Source organism: Sapajus apella, unplaced genomic scaffold, assembly GCF_009761245.1.
Source record: "Sapajus apella isolate SASKATOON/1434 unplaced genomic scaffold, GSC_monkey_1.0 scaffold97, whole genome shotgun sequence".
Classification (NCBI taxonomy): Eukaryota; Metazoa; Chordata; class Mammalia; order Primates; family Cebidae; genus Sapajus; species Sapajus apella.
The window spans coordinates 4,839,770-4,861,348 of record NW_022437037.1 but is presented as its reverse complement, the minus strand read 5'-3'; the positions used below and the strand labels follow the sequence as shown (position 1 = coordinate 4,861,348).

The window sequence follows — 21,579 nt, the reverse complement described above, 5'->3', positions numbered from 1 at the left end:
TTACAGCTCGACAGCCTGTTGGGATTCCTTATATTTTACTGTTCTGATAGTGGCATGTGTAAAAGTAGGGCATGAACCTCTGTTCCCTAGTAAGATGCTCTTTCTATCTGGAAACAATGCTGGACATCCCATGTTACAGATGCCCGAGTAACTAATTCCTGTGCAGGGCAGCAGGAGACTGCAGTGAATACGAAGAGTCATTCATATTCCAGCAGGTACAGGGGATCCCAGCACTTTGAGAGGCTGAGGTGGGAAGACCATTTGAACCCCGGAGTTTGAGACTAGCCTGGGTAAAATGGCAAAACTCTATGTCTACAAAAAATTAGCTGGGTATGGTAGTGTGAGCTACCCAGGAGGCTGAGGAGGGAGCATCATTCATACTCTCTCTTCTATGCTGGTAGCTGTTGGCTGAACTGATACTGGATCATGTGTGATGTTATGATGGAATTAGTGTGAAGAGTGACTCTAACTGGCTGGAATGAGAAGTACTGTTCACTGATACCACTAACTGACATACCCCAGGATCCTCAAAAATATTAATTTACTGGATGGGGCATTGCAAGAAGAAGCACCTCGGCAGAGCGCAGTGGCTCATGCCTGTAATTCCAGCACTTTGGGAGGCCAAGGCAGGCAGATCACCTGAGGTCAGCAGTTCAAGACCAGCTTGGCCAACATGGCAAAACCCTGTCTCTACTAAAAATACAAAAAAAAATCAGCCAGGAGTGATGGCACGTGCCTGTATAATCCCAGCTACTCAGGAGGCTGAGGCAAGAGAATCACTTGAACTTGGGAGGCAGAAGTTACAGTGAGCCGAGATCACGCCACTGCACTCCGGCCTGGGCAACAAGAGCAAAACTATGTCTTGAGGGGGAGAAAAAAAAAGAAGCACCTCGCTTCAAGTGGAAGAACGCAGGTAAATCTATTTTCTTTAAACTTTATTTCAAAAGAACTGCATTCCAAAAGTCATGGAATTCGATCACTAACGGTGAAGTTAAGTGTTCTACTGCTGCTAACCTCAATTTCTGCCACTCTGCATGTGATTTAAGAAGGATATTCTTTCTTTTTTTTTTTTTTTTTTTTTTTTTGAGATGGAGTTTCACCCATGTTACCCAGGCTGGAGTGCAATGGCGCGATCTCGGCTCACCGCAACCTCCGCCTCCTGGGTTCAGGCAATTCTTCTGCCTCAGCCTCCTGAGTAGCTGGGATTACAGGCACACGCCACCATGCCCAGCTAATTTTTTGCAGTTTTAGTAGAGACAAGGTTTCACCATGTTGACCAGGATGGTCTCGATCTCTTGACCTCGTGATCCACCCGCCTCGGCCTCCCAAAGTGCTGGGATTCCAGGCTTGAGCCACCGCGCCCGGCATGAAGGATATTCTTTCTCATCAACCACTGACTTGACACTAACACTTCTTTACACAGAACCAAAGCACAATCTATGCATCTAAACTCTGCCATTTCCAGGAATAGAGCAAACCATTCTGAAGATATCAAAAATGTTTGTGTGCTAAGAACTATCACTAGTTTTATGTTAATGAACTTCCACATTTTCCACCTAAGTTGGCAGGAACTGGCTGCCTATGGAATTTCCCCAACTCCAAATTCAGGCTGCTACTTTCAATTGCTACCAAGTTCTCATTTGCCAATTCTCTATTGTCTTAGAACTCTGTTAAATGTCAGCTCATGGTGACTGATTAACTCTACCAAAATCCCCTGGGTAACTTGATAAAGACACAGGGTTCTGCTCCTGGAGACTGATTCAGGTCAATCTGGGACTCAGCAAGCTGTACTTTTTTTTTTTTTTTTTTTTTTTTTGAGACCAAGTCTTGCACTGTTGCCCAGGCTGGAGTGCGATCTTGGCTCACTGCAACCTCCGCCTCAGCCTCCAGAGTAGCTGGGATTACAGGCATCTGCCACCACGCCCAGCTGATTTTTTGTTATTTTTAGTGGAGACGGGGTTTCATTACGTTGGCCAAGCTGGTCTTGAACTCTTAACCGCATGATCCACCCACCTAGGCCTCCCAAAGTGCTGGGATTACAGGCGTGAGCCACCGCACCCGGCCGGAAAGCTGTACTTTTAAACACACATCCCATGCGATTGAGATCAATGTGGGAATGGCCAGTTCAGCTGGCAGGCTTCACAGCCAAGCTGTCACGTGGCCTCCCTTCCTGTGGACTACTCACCACACCACTGGGAAGAGGATGGCACCACAACACAGCAGGTCAACCAGAAACAGAGAGTCCTTCCATAAGCCATATTCAGTCGTGCCCTCCTCGGTGGACTCTATGATGATGTAGGCTACGTTTGCCAGGACCTACAGACGTGAGAATTTGCTGAGGCCCCAAAGCCTGGGTGGAGTGTTACAATGCTAGCAGCCCCAGGGTGGGGTATACACCTTGGCCTCTAGACCCCAATCTGCGACCACAGCATTCTTTCCAGTCCCACATGCTCTTCCAGAACTCTGCCATTCTGCTATCGAGTAGGAGAGTCTCTATGCCATCCCTCTGAACCTGAGCAGGCCTGTAATTGCTCTAACACGGCAAGATGGAAGGGATGCTGTGTGATTTCCAAGGTAGATAAAGCTTCCGCCCAGCTCTCTTGGGACCTTTGAACCCTAAGCCTTCTTGTAAGAAGTCTGGCAACCCTGAAACTGCCATGCTGTAGAGACCATGCAGAGATGGAAAGACCCCCCAGGAGCCCCAGATGTCCCAATCCCCACCTGAGCAAGCTTCTCAGCCCAGAAGACAGATGCGAGTGGAGACTTCAAGACGCTCCCAGCAGGGTGTGATAATGACAAGACCCAAGTCAGACCTACCTAGCTAGCCACTCTTAAATTCCTAACCCACAGAAGCTGAGAGCATGAAGGGTTATTGGGTTATTGCTGTTTTAAGTCACTGAGTTTTGGGGTGATTTGTTATGCAGCAATAGATAACAAGGACACTTTGCTTTTTAGACACCCCAAACCTAGTGGAGTTGCTCAGGTGCTGGATAGGTGGCACTTAACACCCTATTTAGCCACAATGCCCACACTTTTCAGGCTCTGGTGCTCAGTGACAATAACTCTTCTAAGCGCCAGACAATGGAACTGCGTTTTCAGAGACCAGAGCAGTGATAATGACTGACTCCAGCCCCACAGCTGAGTGGCCACACTGCTCCTCACGGGATCCTTTAAGTCCAGCTCCCCCAACAGAGGACACAGCCCAGCTCTTCCTCTGAGATTCACCAGTGTCCACGCACTGCTTCTCCTTCCAAAGCTAAGGGCTTTGCCTCATGTACTCAGGCCCATAATTAGGCTCTTAGCATAATAAAAGTATTTATAAAAAGTCTTTCTGGGCCGGGCATGCTGGCTCATGCCTGTAATCCCAGCACTTTGGGAGGCCAAGGTGAAGGATCATGAGGTCAAGAGATGGAGACCATCCTGGCCAACGTGGTGAAACTCCATCTCTACTAAAAATACAAAAATTAGCCGGGCATGGTGTTACGAGTCTATAGTCCCAGCAACTCAGGAGGCTGAGGCAGGAGAATTGCTTGAGGCAGGGAGGCAGAGGGTGCAGTGAGCCTAGATCGCCCTACTGCACTCCAGCCCGGCGACAGAGCCAGACTCTGTCTCCAAAAAAAAAAAAAAAAAGTCTTTCCGCTGGCTAGATGGTGCAGAGCATAAAGGAAATTTACCACTTATAATACATCCTTTTGAAGATTACCACTGGGAAGGGATGCAGAGAATATCACTCCACCTATACACCCCATGAGAAGTCCATGGTCCCCAACACTCTGCCTGACTTGCTGTAAAGGTAACCCTCCACAATTTCGCATGGAATGTAAAATCTGTAGTGCTCTTATTTGGGAAGTCTCTAAGTGTAATTTCTCTTTCTATACAGGACTTAGAAATCAAATTATCACTGAGGCTTCATTTAATACTAATGCAAAAATTATCTGAAATTTCAGTCTCCCACTGCCACCCAGCTTCTGTGTTCCTCCCTGTCCCGAGGTCCTCATGAAGCCCTGTCTATCCAAAACATTTGCATCTACGGCTCTGTCGAAAAAGACAAAGTAGGGCTAGGTGCGGTGGCTCATACCTGTCATCCCAGCACTTTGGGGGGCCAAGGCAGAAGGATCGCTTGAGCCCAGGAGTTCGACACCAGCCTGGGCAAAATAGTGAGACCCTGTCTCTACTAAAAAAAAAAAAAAAAAAATTTAAATTAGTCAGGTGTGATGGTGTGCACCTGTGGTCCCAGTTACTTGGGAGACTGAGGCAGGAGGATCGCCTGAGCCCAGGAGTACAAGGATGCAGTGAACCATGATCACCACTGCACTCCAGCCTGGGCAACAGAGTGTCACAGTCTAAAAATAAAAAGATAAAGTAGAAAACAAAGGCTTTCGCGTCTTAAATTCAAAATTCCATTTTGTCCTTAATTCACACACTACATGAGAGAAAGAATGTTTTCAGAGGTGCCTGTGTTGAATGGCATGCCGAGAGTGTTCCTAAAACACCATGTGCACGGACGCGATTTACTCCCTACCTAGACACTTTTAGTCACTGCCCGTGGCCAAAAGGAAGTCATTCTAACTTTCCAGGCTGACATTCAAGGCCCTCTCAGACTAGTTCCATTGTCTAAATAGTCATAACTTTCTTAATTTGTTAAATGTCCTTATTTTCTCAGAGTGATATTCTGGGGGTGGGTGGGTGTGTTTGTGTGTGTGTGTGTGTCTGTCTGTCCGTCTGTCTGCCTGCCTGCCTGCCTTTCACGGAAGCTCAGGACGGGGAAGCTGGAAGGCTATGGCCCATGATGGCACAGTTCAGGCTGCTGGGGAGAGACTCTAAAGGACGAGGGAATCTGCTAAAGAGAAGGGGCACAGGCAGCCGTGTGGCAACCCAGGCTCCATCATTCACAACTCTGAGACCTCACAGGCGTAGGCCTGTCTGGCTGAAGTGGCCCTGGTGCTTCGACAGCCGGGGACCAGCAGAGTCCCTCAGCACGTGTGCTCAGCAGGCAGCAGGGTTACGTGTATCTTTTTTTTTTTTTTTTTTTTTCTTTTTGAGAGGGGCTTTCTGGCAAAACCCAGAAAGCCTGCTAAACAAATTCAAAAAACAGCTGTAACATGAGAGTCACACCCCTGCCTCTGTCACTCTCCTCTCCTTAAACACCCAGACCAGCCCCATCTCTGTCCCAAAGCCCTCCTTGACCCTTCCACCTTGAGTGCTTAGTCTCTCCCCGGAAACCCAGAGCAACTGGCCTGTCCCATTCATTTGATGTCAACACACGTTCCTCATCATTGAACGTGAGGGTGGACCAGGTCTGTTAGAACTCAGAGAGGAGCTTTGCTGCAAACTCTGCCAGAGTCAGGAGGGCTGATGTGGGAGTTGTCCCCTCCCACCCGCCACCTTCCACATTTACGTCACATTCCAATACGTGAGAAGAGCTGACGGGGACAACGTCATCAAACAAATGCAGTCTGGTCAAACAGAGCAGAACAGTTGTGCATCCCTGCTAAAACCTCTCCGTTTACTGGAAGTTCTTTACATCCAAGTTCAGCCGCCACTAAGACAAGGCTCCGCCCCCGAGAAACTCACGGCCTTATAAGGCTGGCCTTGGCCCTCGGCCCCAAACATGGTAAGGATTTAGGAAACGTTTGCCCCTCAGGTCTACTACATATTCTATCTGTGGAAACTCACTGATGTCATTCACAGTTTTAAAATACTTTGTTCATAAAATCACTACATCTCTGAGCTTCCTCACCAACAGCACCATTTTGTTATGAAGGAAACATAGAAGCAAACATGAAGAAAACAAGAAAAAACAGTACTGTGTGTCTCCTACATTGTCAACAGCTCTCCATGCAAAATCTAGGTGCCCAAAGGCCAGTGGCTGGCTGATGGCCAAGCATCTCCCAGTGCAATGACCTGAAGTCTATTCAGAATTCAGGAAGATAATCCCAGTCTTTAACCTCCACTAGCAGAAGCTGGGGTTTCAGATTAAGCTGATTCCCTCTTCCCTTACAGGCTTAGCGTGGAGCCCTGCTAAGTGCCAAGAGAGGAAGTGACAAACAGGACGAGGGTTCCTTTACCTGGAGTGGGATGACAATCATGAAGATCTTTTTGTCTTTATCGGAAAGGATGTGCTTGATGAAGGCCCAGCCAGTGCCAATGAGAGCAATGGTGATGAAGAGTAGTGCCCCTTTCAAACTGGAAGAGAAAACAAGGAACAGACACCAGCCGGTCTCTTTAGACCCTCACTGCCAGTTAGATTGCACAGCTCATTCTATGAGTTCACAAGCTTCTTACAAAAGACAGACAGCCAAATTCAGGAAATCCATCATACATGAGCCACAAAGTTAGCTCTGCACCCCACAGCCTGAACAGCCAATGGCCACAGAGAGGCAGGAGCATGCCACTAAGCCCGAGTTCTCAAGTTTAGACGGCCACCCATGAGCTCCACTCCTCCCGTATGGCCGGGTCCCAGACAGGCTGCCACAGGAGGGCAGGTTGTTGTCCACCCCCACTTCTCTCGTGTGTCATTTCCTGGTGTATTTCATGTGTGCCTGCATACTTACAGGTGAGTGATGTAGTACACAACAGCCCAGCCTTCAATAGGGAAGCCCTGGGAGGAGATGTAGTGGTAGTCGATCTGAAATCAAACAACTGCAGTTCAGAATCACTCATTAGCTACATGGCTCCAAAAAGAATCTTAGAACTTGGACCCAGAAGGGAAATTATCCAAATAACTGTCATTCTGGGGCACTGTCATTGGATATATGATTGCCTTTTCCAAGGAGGATATTTTCGAGTGCAGCGAAGAGTACACGTCTAGAGACTGTCACCCCTGCAAGTGTAGTCCACAGGTACTTGGAGGCCCACAGATGGGGGAAGTCGTGATCTTACCCCCATGGGCAAGTTCATTTTAATTTGCCTAAGTTCTAAATGCTCAAAGCTGAAGCTCAATTCTCACGCCTCCAGCTTTATTGCACCAATTTTCTCCCAGCTAAATCTGCCAATACTGAATTGAACTTCAAATCACATAGGAACATGAGGGAATATTTAGAAACATAAAAAAGTCGTGGAAACAATTTAGCAGGTGGCACTCTCGTCTCTAGAAATGCTAAGAAATAAATTAATAAATAAAAACAGTAAGTGTTCTAGAAAAATTGTAGGTCTATAAGCAGTATCAGAAGATGCCTGAAGTCTGGTATGAGGGGAGGTGGTAATCATCTACCCGCATGGCCAGGCCCTCCCGGACAAGAGGAGGCTTTATGAGAAATGTATTCGTCGTCTTTATTTCCCAGCAATCTATCCCCTTTCTTCCAATTTCTTTTGCTGCTCAAATAGGCATTACATGTAATTTCATGAATGGTCCCCAAAATGCGAATACATACTGCATGGAACACCAAGGAAAGAGACTTGGTGAAAGGAAGGGCCGCCATCAGCCAGTGGATTTTAAATACATCATTCCTATAAAAACAGAGTGAAAAAAAATGAAATGAAGGTTCCATTCTCCCAAAGCACAGCCAAAGCTCCAGATATCAGCTATATTTACAGGAAGACAGGAAATACAATCTGTGCAAACCAAAAACATGAAACTTTTTCTTTTTTTTTTTTGAGACAGTCTCATTCTATTGCCTAGGCTGGAGTATAGTGGTGACATCACGGCTCACTACAGCCTTGAACTCCTCAGCTGAAGTGATCAAGCAGCTCTCAGGAAGCTGAGGTTGGAGGATGGCTTCAGGTGTACACTGCCATGCCCAACTAATTTTATTTTGTATTTTTTATACAGAATGAGTTTTGCTAAGTTGCCCAGACTGGTTTTGAACTCCTGGCTTCAAGCAATTCACCCACCTTGGCCTCCCAGTGTTGATACTAGAGGCATGAGCCACTCACTACGCCCAGATAAAACTTGTTTCTTTTTTTTGAGATGGAGTCTTGCTCTGTCACCCAGGCTGAAGTACAGTGGCACAAACTTGGCTCAGTGAAAACTCCACCTCCTGGGATCAAGAGATGCCCTTGCCTCAGCCTCCTGAGTATCTGGGATTACAGGCGTGTGCCACAATCTCCAGCTAATTTTTGTATGTTTAGTAGAGACGAGGTTTCACCATGTTGGCCAGGCTGGTCTTGAACGTCTGACCTCAAGTAATCCACCTGCCTCAGCCTCCTAAAGTGCTAGAATTACAGGTGTGAGCCACCACGCGCCGGCCGCTTTTTTAACAAAGTACTTTTTCCTGGTCAAAAAGGTCTTGAATAGAGTCCTAAAGTAATCTCTATAACAATTTAATGTTGTGAATGAACCTGAGAGTTATGCACTGAAGCCACACATGATGGGTTCCAACTCTTGAGTAAATGGAAATCTAACACAGCCTGCCAGCTTGCTCCCAGAAACCACCCTGGGAAAGCCGGAGGCAAGAATGAGGTAGATGGACCTTAGAAAACAGCACAGAACACCCAGGAAAGCCGAAAGTGATTACAAACAGCTGTAGGGGAAGCCTGCAGCCCAGAGTAGCAGGGCTGGGAGCCAGCAGCAGGGATGTGTGAAGGGAAAGTGCTGGGGTCATGATCCTTTCTCTCTCCTTCATGGCTGGTATCTGCAAATACCCCATGCCAGTGAGATAAAGCACCCATTCCCCTGCCCACCCCATAACAGATACTAGTCCACCTTTGGGCTGATGGACATTAAATGCCTCTACTCTTTCCTGCCTCCCCTTAAGAATTAACCTAATAGAACATATAAGACTATTATGAGGCTGGGTGCAGTGGCTCATGCCTGTAATCCCAGTACTTAGGGAGGCTGAGTTGGGAGGATTACTTGAGACCAAGAGTTTGAGATCAGCTTGGACAAGATGGCGAAACTATCTCTACCAAAAATACAGAAAGTTAGCTGGGTATGGTGGTGCGCACCTGTAGTTCCAACTTCTTGGGAGGCTGAGGTGGGATAATCACTCGAGCCCAGGAGGCAGGGACTGCAGTGAGCCGTGACTGTGTCACTGTACTACAGCCTGGGAGACACAGCGAGCCCTTATCTCGAAACAAACAGTCTCAAAACAAAAGCTTAGCCAAGAGTGGTGGTGTGTGCCTATAGTTTCAGCTATTCAGGAGTCTGAGGTGGGAGAATCACTTGAGCTCAGGAGTTTGAGGCTGCAGTAAGCCTTGATCACGCCACCGCTCCAGCCTGGGCAACACAGTGAGACCCTGTCTCAAAAAAAAGCAAAGAATACAGGCAGCCACAAGAAGGGAAACTGATATGGTTAACGAGTCCCTAAAATGACAATCCACATCACTAATATTCAGAGAAATGCAAAATAAAAGAGGCTACCAGTTTACAACCATCACACTAGCAAAAATTAAGACATCAGTATTGGTGAGAATGTGGAGAAACAGCAAACCTTAGGTATGCACCACTGGTAGACGTATAAACCTCTATGCCAGGCTGGAAGGCAATCTGGCCCTTAATGAAATTAACCGATGGCCAGGTGTTGTGGCTTACGCCTGTAATCCCAGCACTTTGGGAGGCCAAGGCAGGAGGATCACTTGAGGCCAGGAGTTCAAGACCAGCCTAGCCAACATGGTTAAACCCCATCTCTACTAAAGTACAAAAATTAGTTGGGTATGGTGCCACTGCACTCAAGCTTAGGTGACAGAGACCCTGTCTCAAAAAAGGAAAGAAATTAACTACGCATGGCACAGTGTGCTTCCTTCCGGAACTGCAGCTCGGAGGCTGTACAGATCCATACGGGGCCTTAGGAGGTTCATGCCAGCATTGGCTGGGGTATCAGGGAGATGTACGTGGCCCAGGCTGTGTCCATCACTGAAGGACCAAAGCAGTCAAATGTGAGGACACAGAGCATGGGATGCTGTGGAGTAGGTAAAAATCAATGAATGAGACGCACACTCAGCCACATGGCTAGATCATAGAAAGGATATTACTGAGTGAAAAATGTACAAGAACAATGTCTACATATTACTGAGTGAAAAATGTACAACAATATTTTATGTAAACTTAAAATACATGCAACACCAATAAACAGTACTTATTTATAAGAATATAGAAAGATCCAAAAATGAGGCTGGGTGTGTGGCACTTTGGGAGGCCGAGGTGGGCAGATCACCTGAGGTCAGGAGTTCGAGACCATCCTGGGCAACATGGTGAAACCCCGTCTCTACTAAAAATACAAAAATTAGCTGGGTATGGTGGTGCATGCCCATAATCCCAGCTACTCGGGAGACTGAGGCAGGAGAACTGTTTGAACCCGGGAGGCGGAGGTTGCAGTGAGCCGAGATTGTACCACTGCACTCCAGCCTGGGTGACAGAGACTCTGTCTCAAAAAAAAAAAAAAAAAAAAAAAAAAAAGAAATATCTAAAAATGCATACAAAACACATTTGAGCAGTTCTCCATGGTTGGGAAGGAGTGGGAGAGGGAACAGGAAATGAAAGGGACCAATAGAGAGGGCCTGGCACCGGGTGATAATGAGAGTGTGCCAAAATGTGATGTCAGTTTCCGGGCTCATTTCTTCCCCGGTACTTTCCTATTCCAGTGCTCACCTCCTTGAAGGTCAAAAAGGAAGTCAAGGCCAGAATCGTCTGTAACTACTGAATGGCAATGAGATTTACCCAGAGTATAAAACCACCCACCGCAAAGAGCTGTGCTCATTCACACACTCTGGTGACCTTGACTTGCAGTCAAGGTTAGAACAGCGACGCTGGGGCAGAGACGTGATGGAAAGAACAAGCCTCACTGACCTTGGCGCAAATACTAGTTCTACCTACACTGGAAGCTGGGAGGGGCCTGATACATACCAGCAAGCAGACCCGGGTTCCAGTCCTAGCTCTGTCGGGTGACAGTGGCTCTCGTTTCCCCTCTCTGGGTCTCTATAAATGAGGCAAAGGTCTCTCCGTTGCCTCCAGCTTTCAGGGGCCTGTGAAATGTGCCTCGTGGCCTTGGTCACATGCCTTTCTATCATGTGGGTTTCCAACCTACCAAACTGACTCTAAGACTCCTGGGAAAACACTGGCAGGGCTTAAGTGAGAGACTTTCCTCCATGCACCCTATACTCCAACAAAAATTAAAGATGAGATTTGTACACAATCGGTCAGCCTCCTTTAACCACAGATTGAAAACTGTTATCACAAGTTGACAGAGTGAGACTCCATCTCAAAAAAAAAAGAAAAGTAAAAAAAGGAAATGGGGTCTTGCTATGTTGCCCAAGATGGTCTCAAACTCATGGACTCAAGTGCTCCTCCTGCCTTGGCTTCCGAAAGCACTGGGATTACAGGCGTAAGCCACCACACACGGCCCACAGGATTCTTTCTTAGTAACTGCTGCTTGATAATCTAGTCCAAATTTGATTACGTAGGTCCTTCCCAAGTAAACAAGAAAACCTTTCCATCTGGTGGGTATACAGGATATCACAACAAGTAGATAACAGCAACTGAACCCACCCAGAGTCTAATATACCAGAGTCTGAGCATGTCCATTAAAACACAATCAAGCTAGCAGGGATTAAAGAAGTCTCCATTTCCACCCCAACGCTCCAGTGAAAGAGGTATTTCAGGGTACTTAATTATTTTATGAATTTAAATCAATCTATATTATAATAGCATATTTGCATACCATCACTTATTCAGTTTATGGGTCTTACAATAGTTTACAAGATTATCTAACTGAATGTTAACATTTTGTTTTCAATTTTCTTGGAGGGAGAAGGAATTCCCACATATGCAGCTGCTCCCCTCAAGAATCAAGTACAGGAAGTTAAAGCCTCAGGGGTTTCAGGAAAAGACTAAAAGCCAGGCAGATGGGCTTTGAAGAGGGTTTGTCCAGTGACAAGCATCTGGAAGTCAATGCAGAGAATCTATCCCAGCACAGCTTTGAGCCAAGGCCTTCAGTGCTCTCGCCAGGCAGTCATCATCACTAACTTCCTCTCCAGAATAAACAGCCCCTGTGTGTTTACTCCTAGTCCTGGACTGTGGGATCTCCACTATGGAAACACTTATACAGTCTATTTTGCTTGCATATTATAAAAAATATTTAGATGTGCTTTTTAAACAAACAACGGGAAGTGAACAGACACCAAGACATGCAAAGGCCTCCCACACCATAAAGCTCCCGCACAGTCTTCCTAGTGTTTCCGGGAAGACGCCCTTCGAAAGGAACAAGACTGCTTAGTGCCAACTGCCTCCAAGTTCAGAAGCCCGTAAAAGCTGAAATTATCCCAATCCCAACTCACTCTTAAGTTGAAGGGCTCAAGGAAGTAATAGTTTACCGTCGTTTTCGAAGGATATGAATCCAGATGGTCCCCGAAAGAAAGAAAAAAAAGGCCATTGAGATGTATAATTTGGGGAGAGGAATTTCTCCTGCTGAGAGGTAGCTGTCCGGATTCTTCTCTGTGATGTCAATCTGAAATGAGCATGAAATTCATTTTTACTTTTCAGGAACGTATCATCCTTTATTCAGCAATTTGGAATCTCAGCTATCTCACTTAGGCTTAGAGAGTGAGTACCAGCGGCTGGGCGTGGTAGCTCATGCCTGTAATCCCAGCACTTTGGGAGGCTAAAGCGGGTGGATCATCTGAGGTCAGGAGTTCCATACCAGCCTGGCCAACATGATGAAACCCCGTCTCTACTAAAAATACAAAAAAAAATTAGCCAGGCATTGTGGCAGGTACCTGTAATCCCAGCTACTCGGGAGGCTGAGGCAGAATTGCTTCAACCTGGGAAGCAGAGGTTGCAGTGAGCTGAGATCATGCCACTGCACTCCAGCCTGGACAAGAGTGAAACTCAGTCTTGGGGGGAAAAAAGTGAATACCAGCAAATAACAACCACATTCCTTTTTTTCTTTTTTTTTTCCTAATTTAAGACAGCGTCTCACCCTTTTGCCTAGGCTGGAGTATAGTGGTGCATCTCGGTTCACTGCAACCTCTGCCTCCTGGGCTCAAGAAATCCTCCCACTTCAGCCTCCTGAGTAGCTGGGACTACTGGTGCACACCACTATGCCTGGCTAATTTTTCATATTTTTTATAGAGGGGGGTTTTGCCACGTTGCCCATGCTGGTCTCAAACTCTTGGATTCAGGTGATCTGCCCACCTCAGCCTCCCAAAGTGCTGGGGTTACAGGAGTGAGTCACTGCAAATGGCCTTCTGTTTGTTTGTTTTTTAACCCAAGTCACCCACTTGAAACCACCACATTCTTTTTTTTTTTTTTTTTTTTTAAGATGGAGTTTTACTCTTCTCCCCCAGGCTGGAGTGCTATGGCACGATCTCGGCTCACTGCAACCTCCACCTCCCAGGTTCAAGTGATTCTCCTGCCTCAGCCTCCCGCACCCGGCCAAAACCACCACATTCATCTTAATGTACAGGTTCAAGTGCAGACACATCCTAAATTGCTTTGCATTTTCTCATGACTCCTCTGCTGAAGTATCGCCCGGTGGCAGGGATGTATCCTGCCCAGTGGCAGGTCTGAAATGTTCTTAAAACCTAACCTTACACAGAAGTAAATCTTGCATTTTATGCTGACAAAATCCACGTAGAACAATCTCCAGACAGTACTCACATCAAGGCTGAATGAAAACTTGTCACTCGGCAATTCATTTCTGAGACATTTATGAAAATAAAGGCTGTAAAGGCCTTCTTGGTCATCAGTGCTGATGTTAAAGAAAAACTGAAAGTGAAGAAGAAAACATTTAAAGGTACCCAAACCCTCAGCTATATATATATATGTATATTTTTTCTTTCATTTTTAAACTGTTGTTTACTTTTTTCTTTAAATTCTACTCAGCTGTATTTTTAAACCTTATAAATAAATTACGAATATTAATGGACTGAAGGAAATACAGACAGACTGCTTAAATTATTGACTCTCTCATGGCAGAGCTTAAACTGATGTTTTGTTATCCTATGACTCCCCTCTGATATTTTATTACAATTTTCAAGTATACAGAACAGCTGCCAATTGCACAGTGAAAGCTACATAGCTACAACCTCGCTTCTACAATGAACATTTTTCTATGCCTGCTGTATCACAGATCTATCCATTTGTGATAGAAGTCTGTGCAGAAGTCTTCAAAGACAACCTAAGACGTATTTATCTAGTCTTCAAGCTAACGTATTATTTTGCTCTTTATAGGCATAAAATACTCCTTAAAAAAGAGGCTCACCTCATACTTGAAAACAACCAATATTTCATCAACATTTACAACTATGGTTTTAGAGAACAACGAAAGCTATATTTTCTATATTTAGACAGTTTTCTGTTTTTCATATATTTCATGAGTTTTAGATAAAGTTTAATGTAAACCAAAAGACAGACAGACTCAGAGAATATGACTTCTTGGTCAAGCCCAAGAAAATTTTACTTCAGCCATAAGTTCTACCAATAAAAAGAAATCTGCCTGAAATATCTTTTTAGGGCTACATATACATACCTATTAAACTACAAAGAAAAGCTAGGAAATGACTACAGTAGGATTTTTCATGATGGGGTTACTCTAGAGTTGGGAAGGAATGCGAGGGAGACACGAGGTTTTTCAGGTGCTCACATAAAGGTGACTGTTCAGAGTAACTTGGTAAACTAAATGTAAGTACTTTACAGTCTTCTGCATGTATACTGTATCTCACAACTTAGAAGAATGGGAGGAAAAAAGACATCTGGCAAAAATAAAAGACCAAGAACAGGTGAGCTGGAATTATCCCAACAGTTAGACCATGTCCCAAACTCAGCTGTGGTTGTGAATGTGTATGTGTATTTTAGTCCCCTGAGCTAGCCAGAATAAGGAAACTTTCCTAAATACATTGACAACTTCTATTCTAAAAGCAAGATTCAGGGGAAGTCTAAAAAAGATATATAAGTTTAAAAGATACAATATTTTTAAAAAATCAATAGAATCACCATGGTTGATCAGAGGAGGCACCTGATCCTTAGAGACAAAAACGAAGAAAACTGTGAACTCTAAGAGTTGGAATAAGGCCTGACAGTCCCCTTGCTGCATTTAGGTAGATAAACCACTATCCCCATGCCATGAATGAAGCAGAAGAGCTCAGAATGGACTGCACTGGCCAAGACCGGGAGACTGGGTAGAACAGCGAGAAATCACGACGACTTCTTTCCAAGGTGGGGGAAAGCCAGAGAAAAGCAAACCACCCATCCATGGCCTGCTCCTCGCATCCCAAGAACCGTGCGGATGGGCTGTCTTGGCATGTGTTCCTCATCACCACGCAGACTGCTGTGCCTGGATGCTCACCCAACACAAAGGACTAGCCTGACATGTGTGCATCCTATCACACTTTCCTTTGTGATTAAAGGGGGGAGCATTTTTTTTTTTTTTGAGACGGAGTTTCGCTCTTGTTACCCAGGCTGGAGTGCAATGGCGCGATCTCGGCTCACCGCAACCTCCGCCTCCTGGGTTCAGGCAATTCTCCTGCCTCAGCCTCCTGAGTAGCTGGGATTACAGGCACGCACCACCATGCCCAGCTAATTTTTTTTTGTAGCTTTTTTTTAGTAGAGACGGGGTTTCACCATGTTGACCAGGATGGTCTCGATCTCTTGACCTTGTGATCCACCCGCCTCGGCCTCCCAAAGTGCTGGGATTACAGGCTTGAGCCACCGCGCCCGGCCTAAAGGGGGGAGCATTTTAAAAACTCATTTTATTAACAAGCATTTTAAGGTGAGAGAAGGACGAGAGAAAAGGACCTTTTGTATTTTCTCAAGGAGGCAGTAAAAGGTAAAGTGGTTAAACACATGGGCCTTGGAGTCAAACAAATGTGGACCTGAATCCCCCGCATGGGGCAAGTTACATTACCTCTCTGAGCCTCAGTTCCTCATCAGTAAAAGAGAAAAAGTAACAGTACCGACTTCACAGAGTTGTTGAAAGGGTGATCTGAGATAATGACATATAAGTACTTAGCACAATGCCTAGCATTGGTTCATCAGTCTCTGTAAATATAGGCCAAGATAGGAGTTTCAGACACAACAATGAGAGAAAACCCCACCCCTAAGGTACTTTCTGTAGAGGGGGAGACAGACAATAAATGTAAGTCAGTACAGCAAATGGCATGTTGGAAGGGATAACGCTAAGGAAAACCAGAGCACAATGAGGGAAACAGGAGTGAGCTGCAATCAAGAGAAGCTTTGTTGAGAAGGTGACATTTCAGCAAAGACTTGTGGAATTCTGAGAGACAGCATTCCTGCCTGTAGGAACAGCTAGAGCAGAGCCTAAAGGTTGATCTGTCTGAGAAAGAGCAAAGCGGCCTGTGTGGGACAGCAGAGTGTGAATAACAGGAGCTGAGGTCAGACAGACAACAGGGGCTGGACCACATGGGCCTTGCAGACCAGTGGGAAGACTTGGGCTTTGCTCCAAGACAGATGGAAGGCTGTTGGAGGGTTCTGAGCAAATGAGCACTCTGCATGTTCTCAGTAACTGTTAGCTTTTAACATGGATAGTGATGAAATGATGGTTACTAAGCTTAAAGAACATACAAAAATTGTTGAAGAGGCAAAATGATCTACGGTAAAAGAAATCAGAATAGTGTTTGTGGGGACGGAGGGGCTTTCTCAGTAGTTGGAAACAGAAATCTTGATAGAGAGTGAATTACATGGGTACATGCATTTGTCAGAATTGAACAAACTGTACACTTAAGACAAGACCTGTGCATTTCACTGCAGGCATTTTTTTTTCTTTATTTTTGAGACAGGGTCTCACTGTCACCCAAGCTGCAGTGCAGTGGCATGTTCAGGGTTCACTGTGTGAATCTTGACTTCCCAGGCTCAAGTAATCCTCCTGCCTCAGCCTCCCTAGTGGCTGGGACTACAGGCATGCAGCACCACACCTGGCTAATTTTTTTTTCTTTTTTTGTAGAGACAAAGTTCCACCATATTTTCCAAGCTAGTCTTGAACTCCTGAGCTCAAGTGAACCTCCCTCCTCAGCCTTCCTTGTAGCTGGGACTATAAGCATGTACCACCATTCCTGGCTCCTTTTTGTATTTTTTGTAGAGACAGAGTTTCACCATGTTGCCCAGGCTGGTCTCAAACACCTACCTCAGCCTCCCAAAGTGCTAGGATTATAGGCGTGAGACACCATGCCCTGTCATTTTTCAGATGATTAAACAGAGAGGTTCAGAAAGTGAGACTAGGCAGGGTGGCTCCCATCTGTCATCCCAGCATCTTGACTGAGGCCCAGTCAAGAGGACTGCTTGATCCCAGGAGTTCGAGACCAGCCTGGGCAACAGAGCAAGTCCTCATCTCTACAAAAATTTAAAAATTAGCCAGGCATGCTGGTCTACGCCTGTAGTCTCAGCTACTTGGGAGGCTGAGGATCACCTGAGCCTGGAAGGTTGAGACTGCAGTGAGCCATAATTGTATCACTGCACTCCAGCCTGGGCAACAGAGTGAGACCTTGTCTCAAAACGAAAACCAAAAGAAATCAGGTGAGTTATCCAACATCACCCAGCTAGTGTGTTCGGAGACCCAGTCCAGTATCTTGTTCCCATACATATGCTATTATGCTGCCACTGAACACTCATGGGCAATTAATAACTGTGACAGCTGAGCAGGTCACTCAAAGCCTCCAAGTCTCAGTGAAATCATCTCTAAAATTACAACATCACCCGAAATTATAACCAACGGTCCTTTCAGGCATGGAGCACTATGCTTCTGGCACACTTTGAATGGGAGGTGGCACTGGGTCAGGACATAGGGGTCACAGGAACAGCCAGGCAGGACTGGGCTGGAAACTGACCTTGTCACCTACACTACATAGTCACAAAGTTATTTATTCTCAAGACTTATTATTTGATAAGTAGACAGGTAACCATATCCACCTTTGTGAGCTTGTTATAGACAGAGCTATTGCATTTAAGTGACTGATACAGGGTATACCTAAGTTGTTATTCCTAAATTCAAAATTCCTCTAAAAAAAAATTACCCTTTTATATGGTAGAGAGAAATTCCATGAGGCTTTACACAAAGAACATACATACCTGAAATGACACTGCCCCATCATTATTATGAACAGAAAAGGATTTCTCTCCCATGGCCTAAAAAGACATAACAATATGTTTTAGGATGACACTGGCATAGAAAGTATGCTAATTAAAACTAATTTATTAAATGAAACAAAACACGTTTCTTAAACTCTGAATTTGCTGACCTTCAAGAGCTCTCTGAAAATAAAACTGACTATACTTTCAAGATGTCTGAAATCTGCTTTCACAGAAAATGGTGGTTGTTCTTCAGCTGTCTCTTCTGCCTCTGCACTAACCCCTACCTCCACTCCCTGCCTTGAATCTTTCTGCTAGACAGCCTGTCTACCCTTGAAGCTTCAGCCAGACTAAGGGTGCTGACCCAGGCCATGCCCTGTCACATCCCCTGAATTCCACTCCTGACATCAAATGATCAAAATATTGGCCAGGTGCAGTGGCTCACACCTGTAATCCCAACACAATGGGAGGCCGAGGTGGGCAGTCACTTGAGGTCAGGAGTTCGAGACCAGCCTGGCCAACCAAGTGAAACAACATCTCTACTAAAAATACAAAAATAGCCAGGAGTGGTGGAGTGCACCTGTAATCCCAGGTACTCAGGAGGCTGAGGCAGTAGAATTGCTTGAACCTGGGAGGCAGAGGTTGAGATCGTGCCACTGCACTCCACCCTGGGTGACAGAGTGAGACGCCATTCCCTCCAGCAAAAAGAAAAATCATCAAAATATGTCATCTGTACAATAAAACTAAGCAATGAAAAAAAATGATACATGCAACAATGTGGATAAACTCAAAGTAATTATGCTGAATACAAGACAAAAAAGTACTGCATAATTCAGTTGTGTAAAGTTCAATAAAACTATACTATAGTGACAGATCAGTGACTGTTTGGGGATGGGGGCTTACGAAAAGGCAGAAGAAATTTTGGGGGTGATGGATAGTTCATTCTCTTGATTGATAGTCAAAGTTATCAAATTGCTGCTCTACCTATGTGCAGTTTGTCAATTATACTTTAAGAAAGCTGTAAGACAAACATCACCATTCAGATGTCCCCTTCACTGAGAAATCAAGACATCGCAAACCCAAACTTTCCCAATTTTTCCACATCTGCTATTTCTACCACCCACTCCTCTGCTCTTCTCTCTCTCTCCCATCACCCTCACTGGCTTCCCAGTCATTTACCGTCCAGGGCTCTGCTCTAGTCCAGATCCTCATCACCCTAAACCTGTGTTATCACAACAGCGCCCTTCCTGGTCCTTCTAACATCACTATCTTCTTCTCCAAGAATACCTTGCACATTACTTTCAGAATCATCCTCTTTAATAAACAGTCTTTCCCAATGAGGAACTCAGGATGACTTCCCATTGCCTGTGCATCTACTCCCTCTATTGCCTGGTCCTACATTATCTAAGATGTGTCTCTGCTCCCATATACGTGCCTTTCACTTCACACAAGCCAGTGCCCAGCATCTGTCTCATCCAGTCTTTGCGTATGGCATTCTTCCTCCCCTTCCTTCTCTTCTCCCTCGCTGAACGAACTGCAAACTAAGCCCCAGCGACAGCTTCTTCCAGAGGGCTTTTCTGATGGCCTGGCATCTTCCTTCCCTAACTACCTGACCCAATATCATGTAAGTGTCATACAACTTACAAATCAATTATCAACTTTGTCGTACTTTTTTTTTTTTTTCTGGAGACAGGGTCTCACTCTGTTACCCAGGCTAAAGGGAAGTGGCACAATCATGGCTCACTTGTAGCCTTAGCCTCCCAGGCTCAGGTGATCCTTCCACCTCAGTCTCCAGAGTAGCTGGTACCATAGGCACGTATCACCATACCCGCTAATTTTCCTACTTTTTGTAAAGAGGGGGTTTCACCATGTCGCCCAGGCTGGTCTTGAACTCCTGGGCTCAACCAATCCACCCATGTCAGCCTCTTAAAGCACTGGGATTACAGGTGTGAGCCACCATGCCCAGCAGGGAATCAATTTTTCTCTGAAATTGTTTCAGTATGTCAATGTTCTCCCCCAAAATAGGAGAAAATTCCCTGTAGATAAATTTTTTAAACTTCTCTTTGAGACAAAGTTGTCTTGCTCTGTCACTCAGGCTAGAGTGCAGTGGCGCAATCTCTGAAGATTGCTCACTGAAGCCTCTGCCTCCCAGGTTCAAACAATTCTCCTGCCTCAGCCTCTAGAGTAGCTGGGATTACAGGCATGCACCACCATGTCCAGCTAATTTTTATATTTTTAATAGAGACAGGGTTTCACCATGTTGGCCAGGCTGGTCTTGAACTCCTGACCTCCAGTGGTCCCCCTGCCTCAGCCTTCCAAAGTGCTGGGATTACAGGCATGAACCACTGCACCTGGCCCCCTGCAGATATGTGTGTGTGTGTATATATATATATATGGTTACCTCTCTGTATTGCAGGTTCCACATCTGCAGATTAAACAAACTGCCAACAAAAATTATTTTTTTAAAAAAGATTAAAAAGTAACAGTAATAAATAATACAAATAAAAAAATCAGCCAGGCATGGTGGCTCATACTTATAATCCCAGTATTTTGGGAGGCCGAGGTGGGCAGATCACCTGAGGTCAGGAGTTCAAGACCAGCCTCGCCAACGTGGTGAAACCCCGCTCTACTAAAAATACAAAAAAATTAGCTAGGCGTGGTGATGCATGCCTATAGTCCTAGCTACTCAGGAGGCTGAGGCAGGAAAATCGCTTGAACTTAGAAGGCAGGGGTTGCAGTGAGCTGAGACCACGTCATTGCACTCCAGCCTAGATGACAGAGAGACTCTGTCTCAAAAAAACAAAAAACCTCAACACAGTGTAACAACTATTTACGGCTGGGCGCGGTGGCTCAAGCCTGTAATCCCAGCACTGTGGGAGGCCGAGGCGGGTGGATCACGAGGTCAAGAGATCGAGACCATCCTGGTCAACATGGTGAAACCCCGTCTCTACTAAAATTACAAAAAATTAGCTGGGCATGGTGGCACATGCCTGTAATCCCAGCGACTCACGAGGCTGAGGCAGGAGAATTGCCTGAACCCGGGAGGCGGAGGTTGCGGTGAGCCGAGATTGCGCCATTGCACTCCAGCCTGGGTAACAAGAGCGAAACTCCGTCTCAAAAAAACAAACAAACAAAAAAAAAAAAAACAACAACTATTTACACAGCATTTACATTGTGTTAGGTATCATAAGTAATCCAGAGATGTTTTAAAGTACACAGGAGGATGTGTGTTTGTGTAAATACTATGCCATTTTCTGTAAGAGACATGAGCATGTACTGATTTTGATATTCACTAGGGTCCCTGTGGATACCGAGGGACAACTGTATATGTATTTGTGTGTGAATGCATGTATGGATATACATCAATACACACACACGTATACAACACACACGTACATAATATCCAGGAAAGCTGAGCACAAAAGGGTGATTAGTTCTTACCTTTGAATCCACTGTACTTCTTTTAGACTTTCCACTGTCTAGAAGCAGAAACATTTAAAAGATAGCACTGCATTACTCCACTTACAGAGACGCATATACATAACTATCATTTTATGTGGCTGCAGCTTATCTAATATCAAATAATTAAAACAAAATAATCTTGGGGACTGCCATTTTCTCAG

The 21,579-nt window shown here is 45.3% G+C and overlaps 1 protein-coding gene and 1 non-coding gene across 6 annotated transcripts in view; both read right to left on the bottom strand.

The window, feature by feature from the left end:
• Nucleotides 1–21,579, bottom strand: part of GPR107 (G protein-coupled receptor 107) — an 83,246-nt gene that overhangs the window by 34,882 nt on the left and 26,785 nt on the right. For all 5 annotated transcript variants that reach the window (XM_032257594.1, XM_032257598.1, XM_032257595.1 and 2 more), the window contains exons 6-13: nt 21,398–21,435; nt 17,957–18,013; nt 13,535–13,642; nt 12,250–12,383; nt 7,374–7,449; nt 6,555–6,628; nt 6,069–6,186; nt 2,186–2,316 (exon numbers count right to left, since the gene is read on the bottom strand). In XM_032257594.1, the coding sequence (XP_032113485.1) occupies nt 2,186–2,316; nt 6,069–6,186; nt 6,555–6,628; nt 7,374–7,449; nt 12,250–12,383; nt 13,535–13,642; nt 17,957–18,013; nt 21,398–21,435 (736 nt within the window). The remainder of the gene's footprint in view (nt 1–2,185; nt 2,317–6,068; nt 6,187–6,554; nt 6,629–7,373; nt 7,450–12,249; nt 12,384–13,534; nt 13,643–17,956; nt 18,014–21,397; nt 21,436–21,579) is intronic.
• LOC116536052 lies at nt 5,044–5,106 on the bottom strand. Its single transcript, XR_004262454.1, has one exon. It is a non-coding gene; the product is annotated as a U7 small nuclear RNA (small nuclear RNA).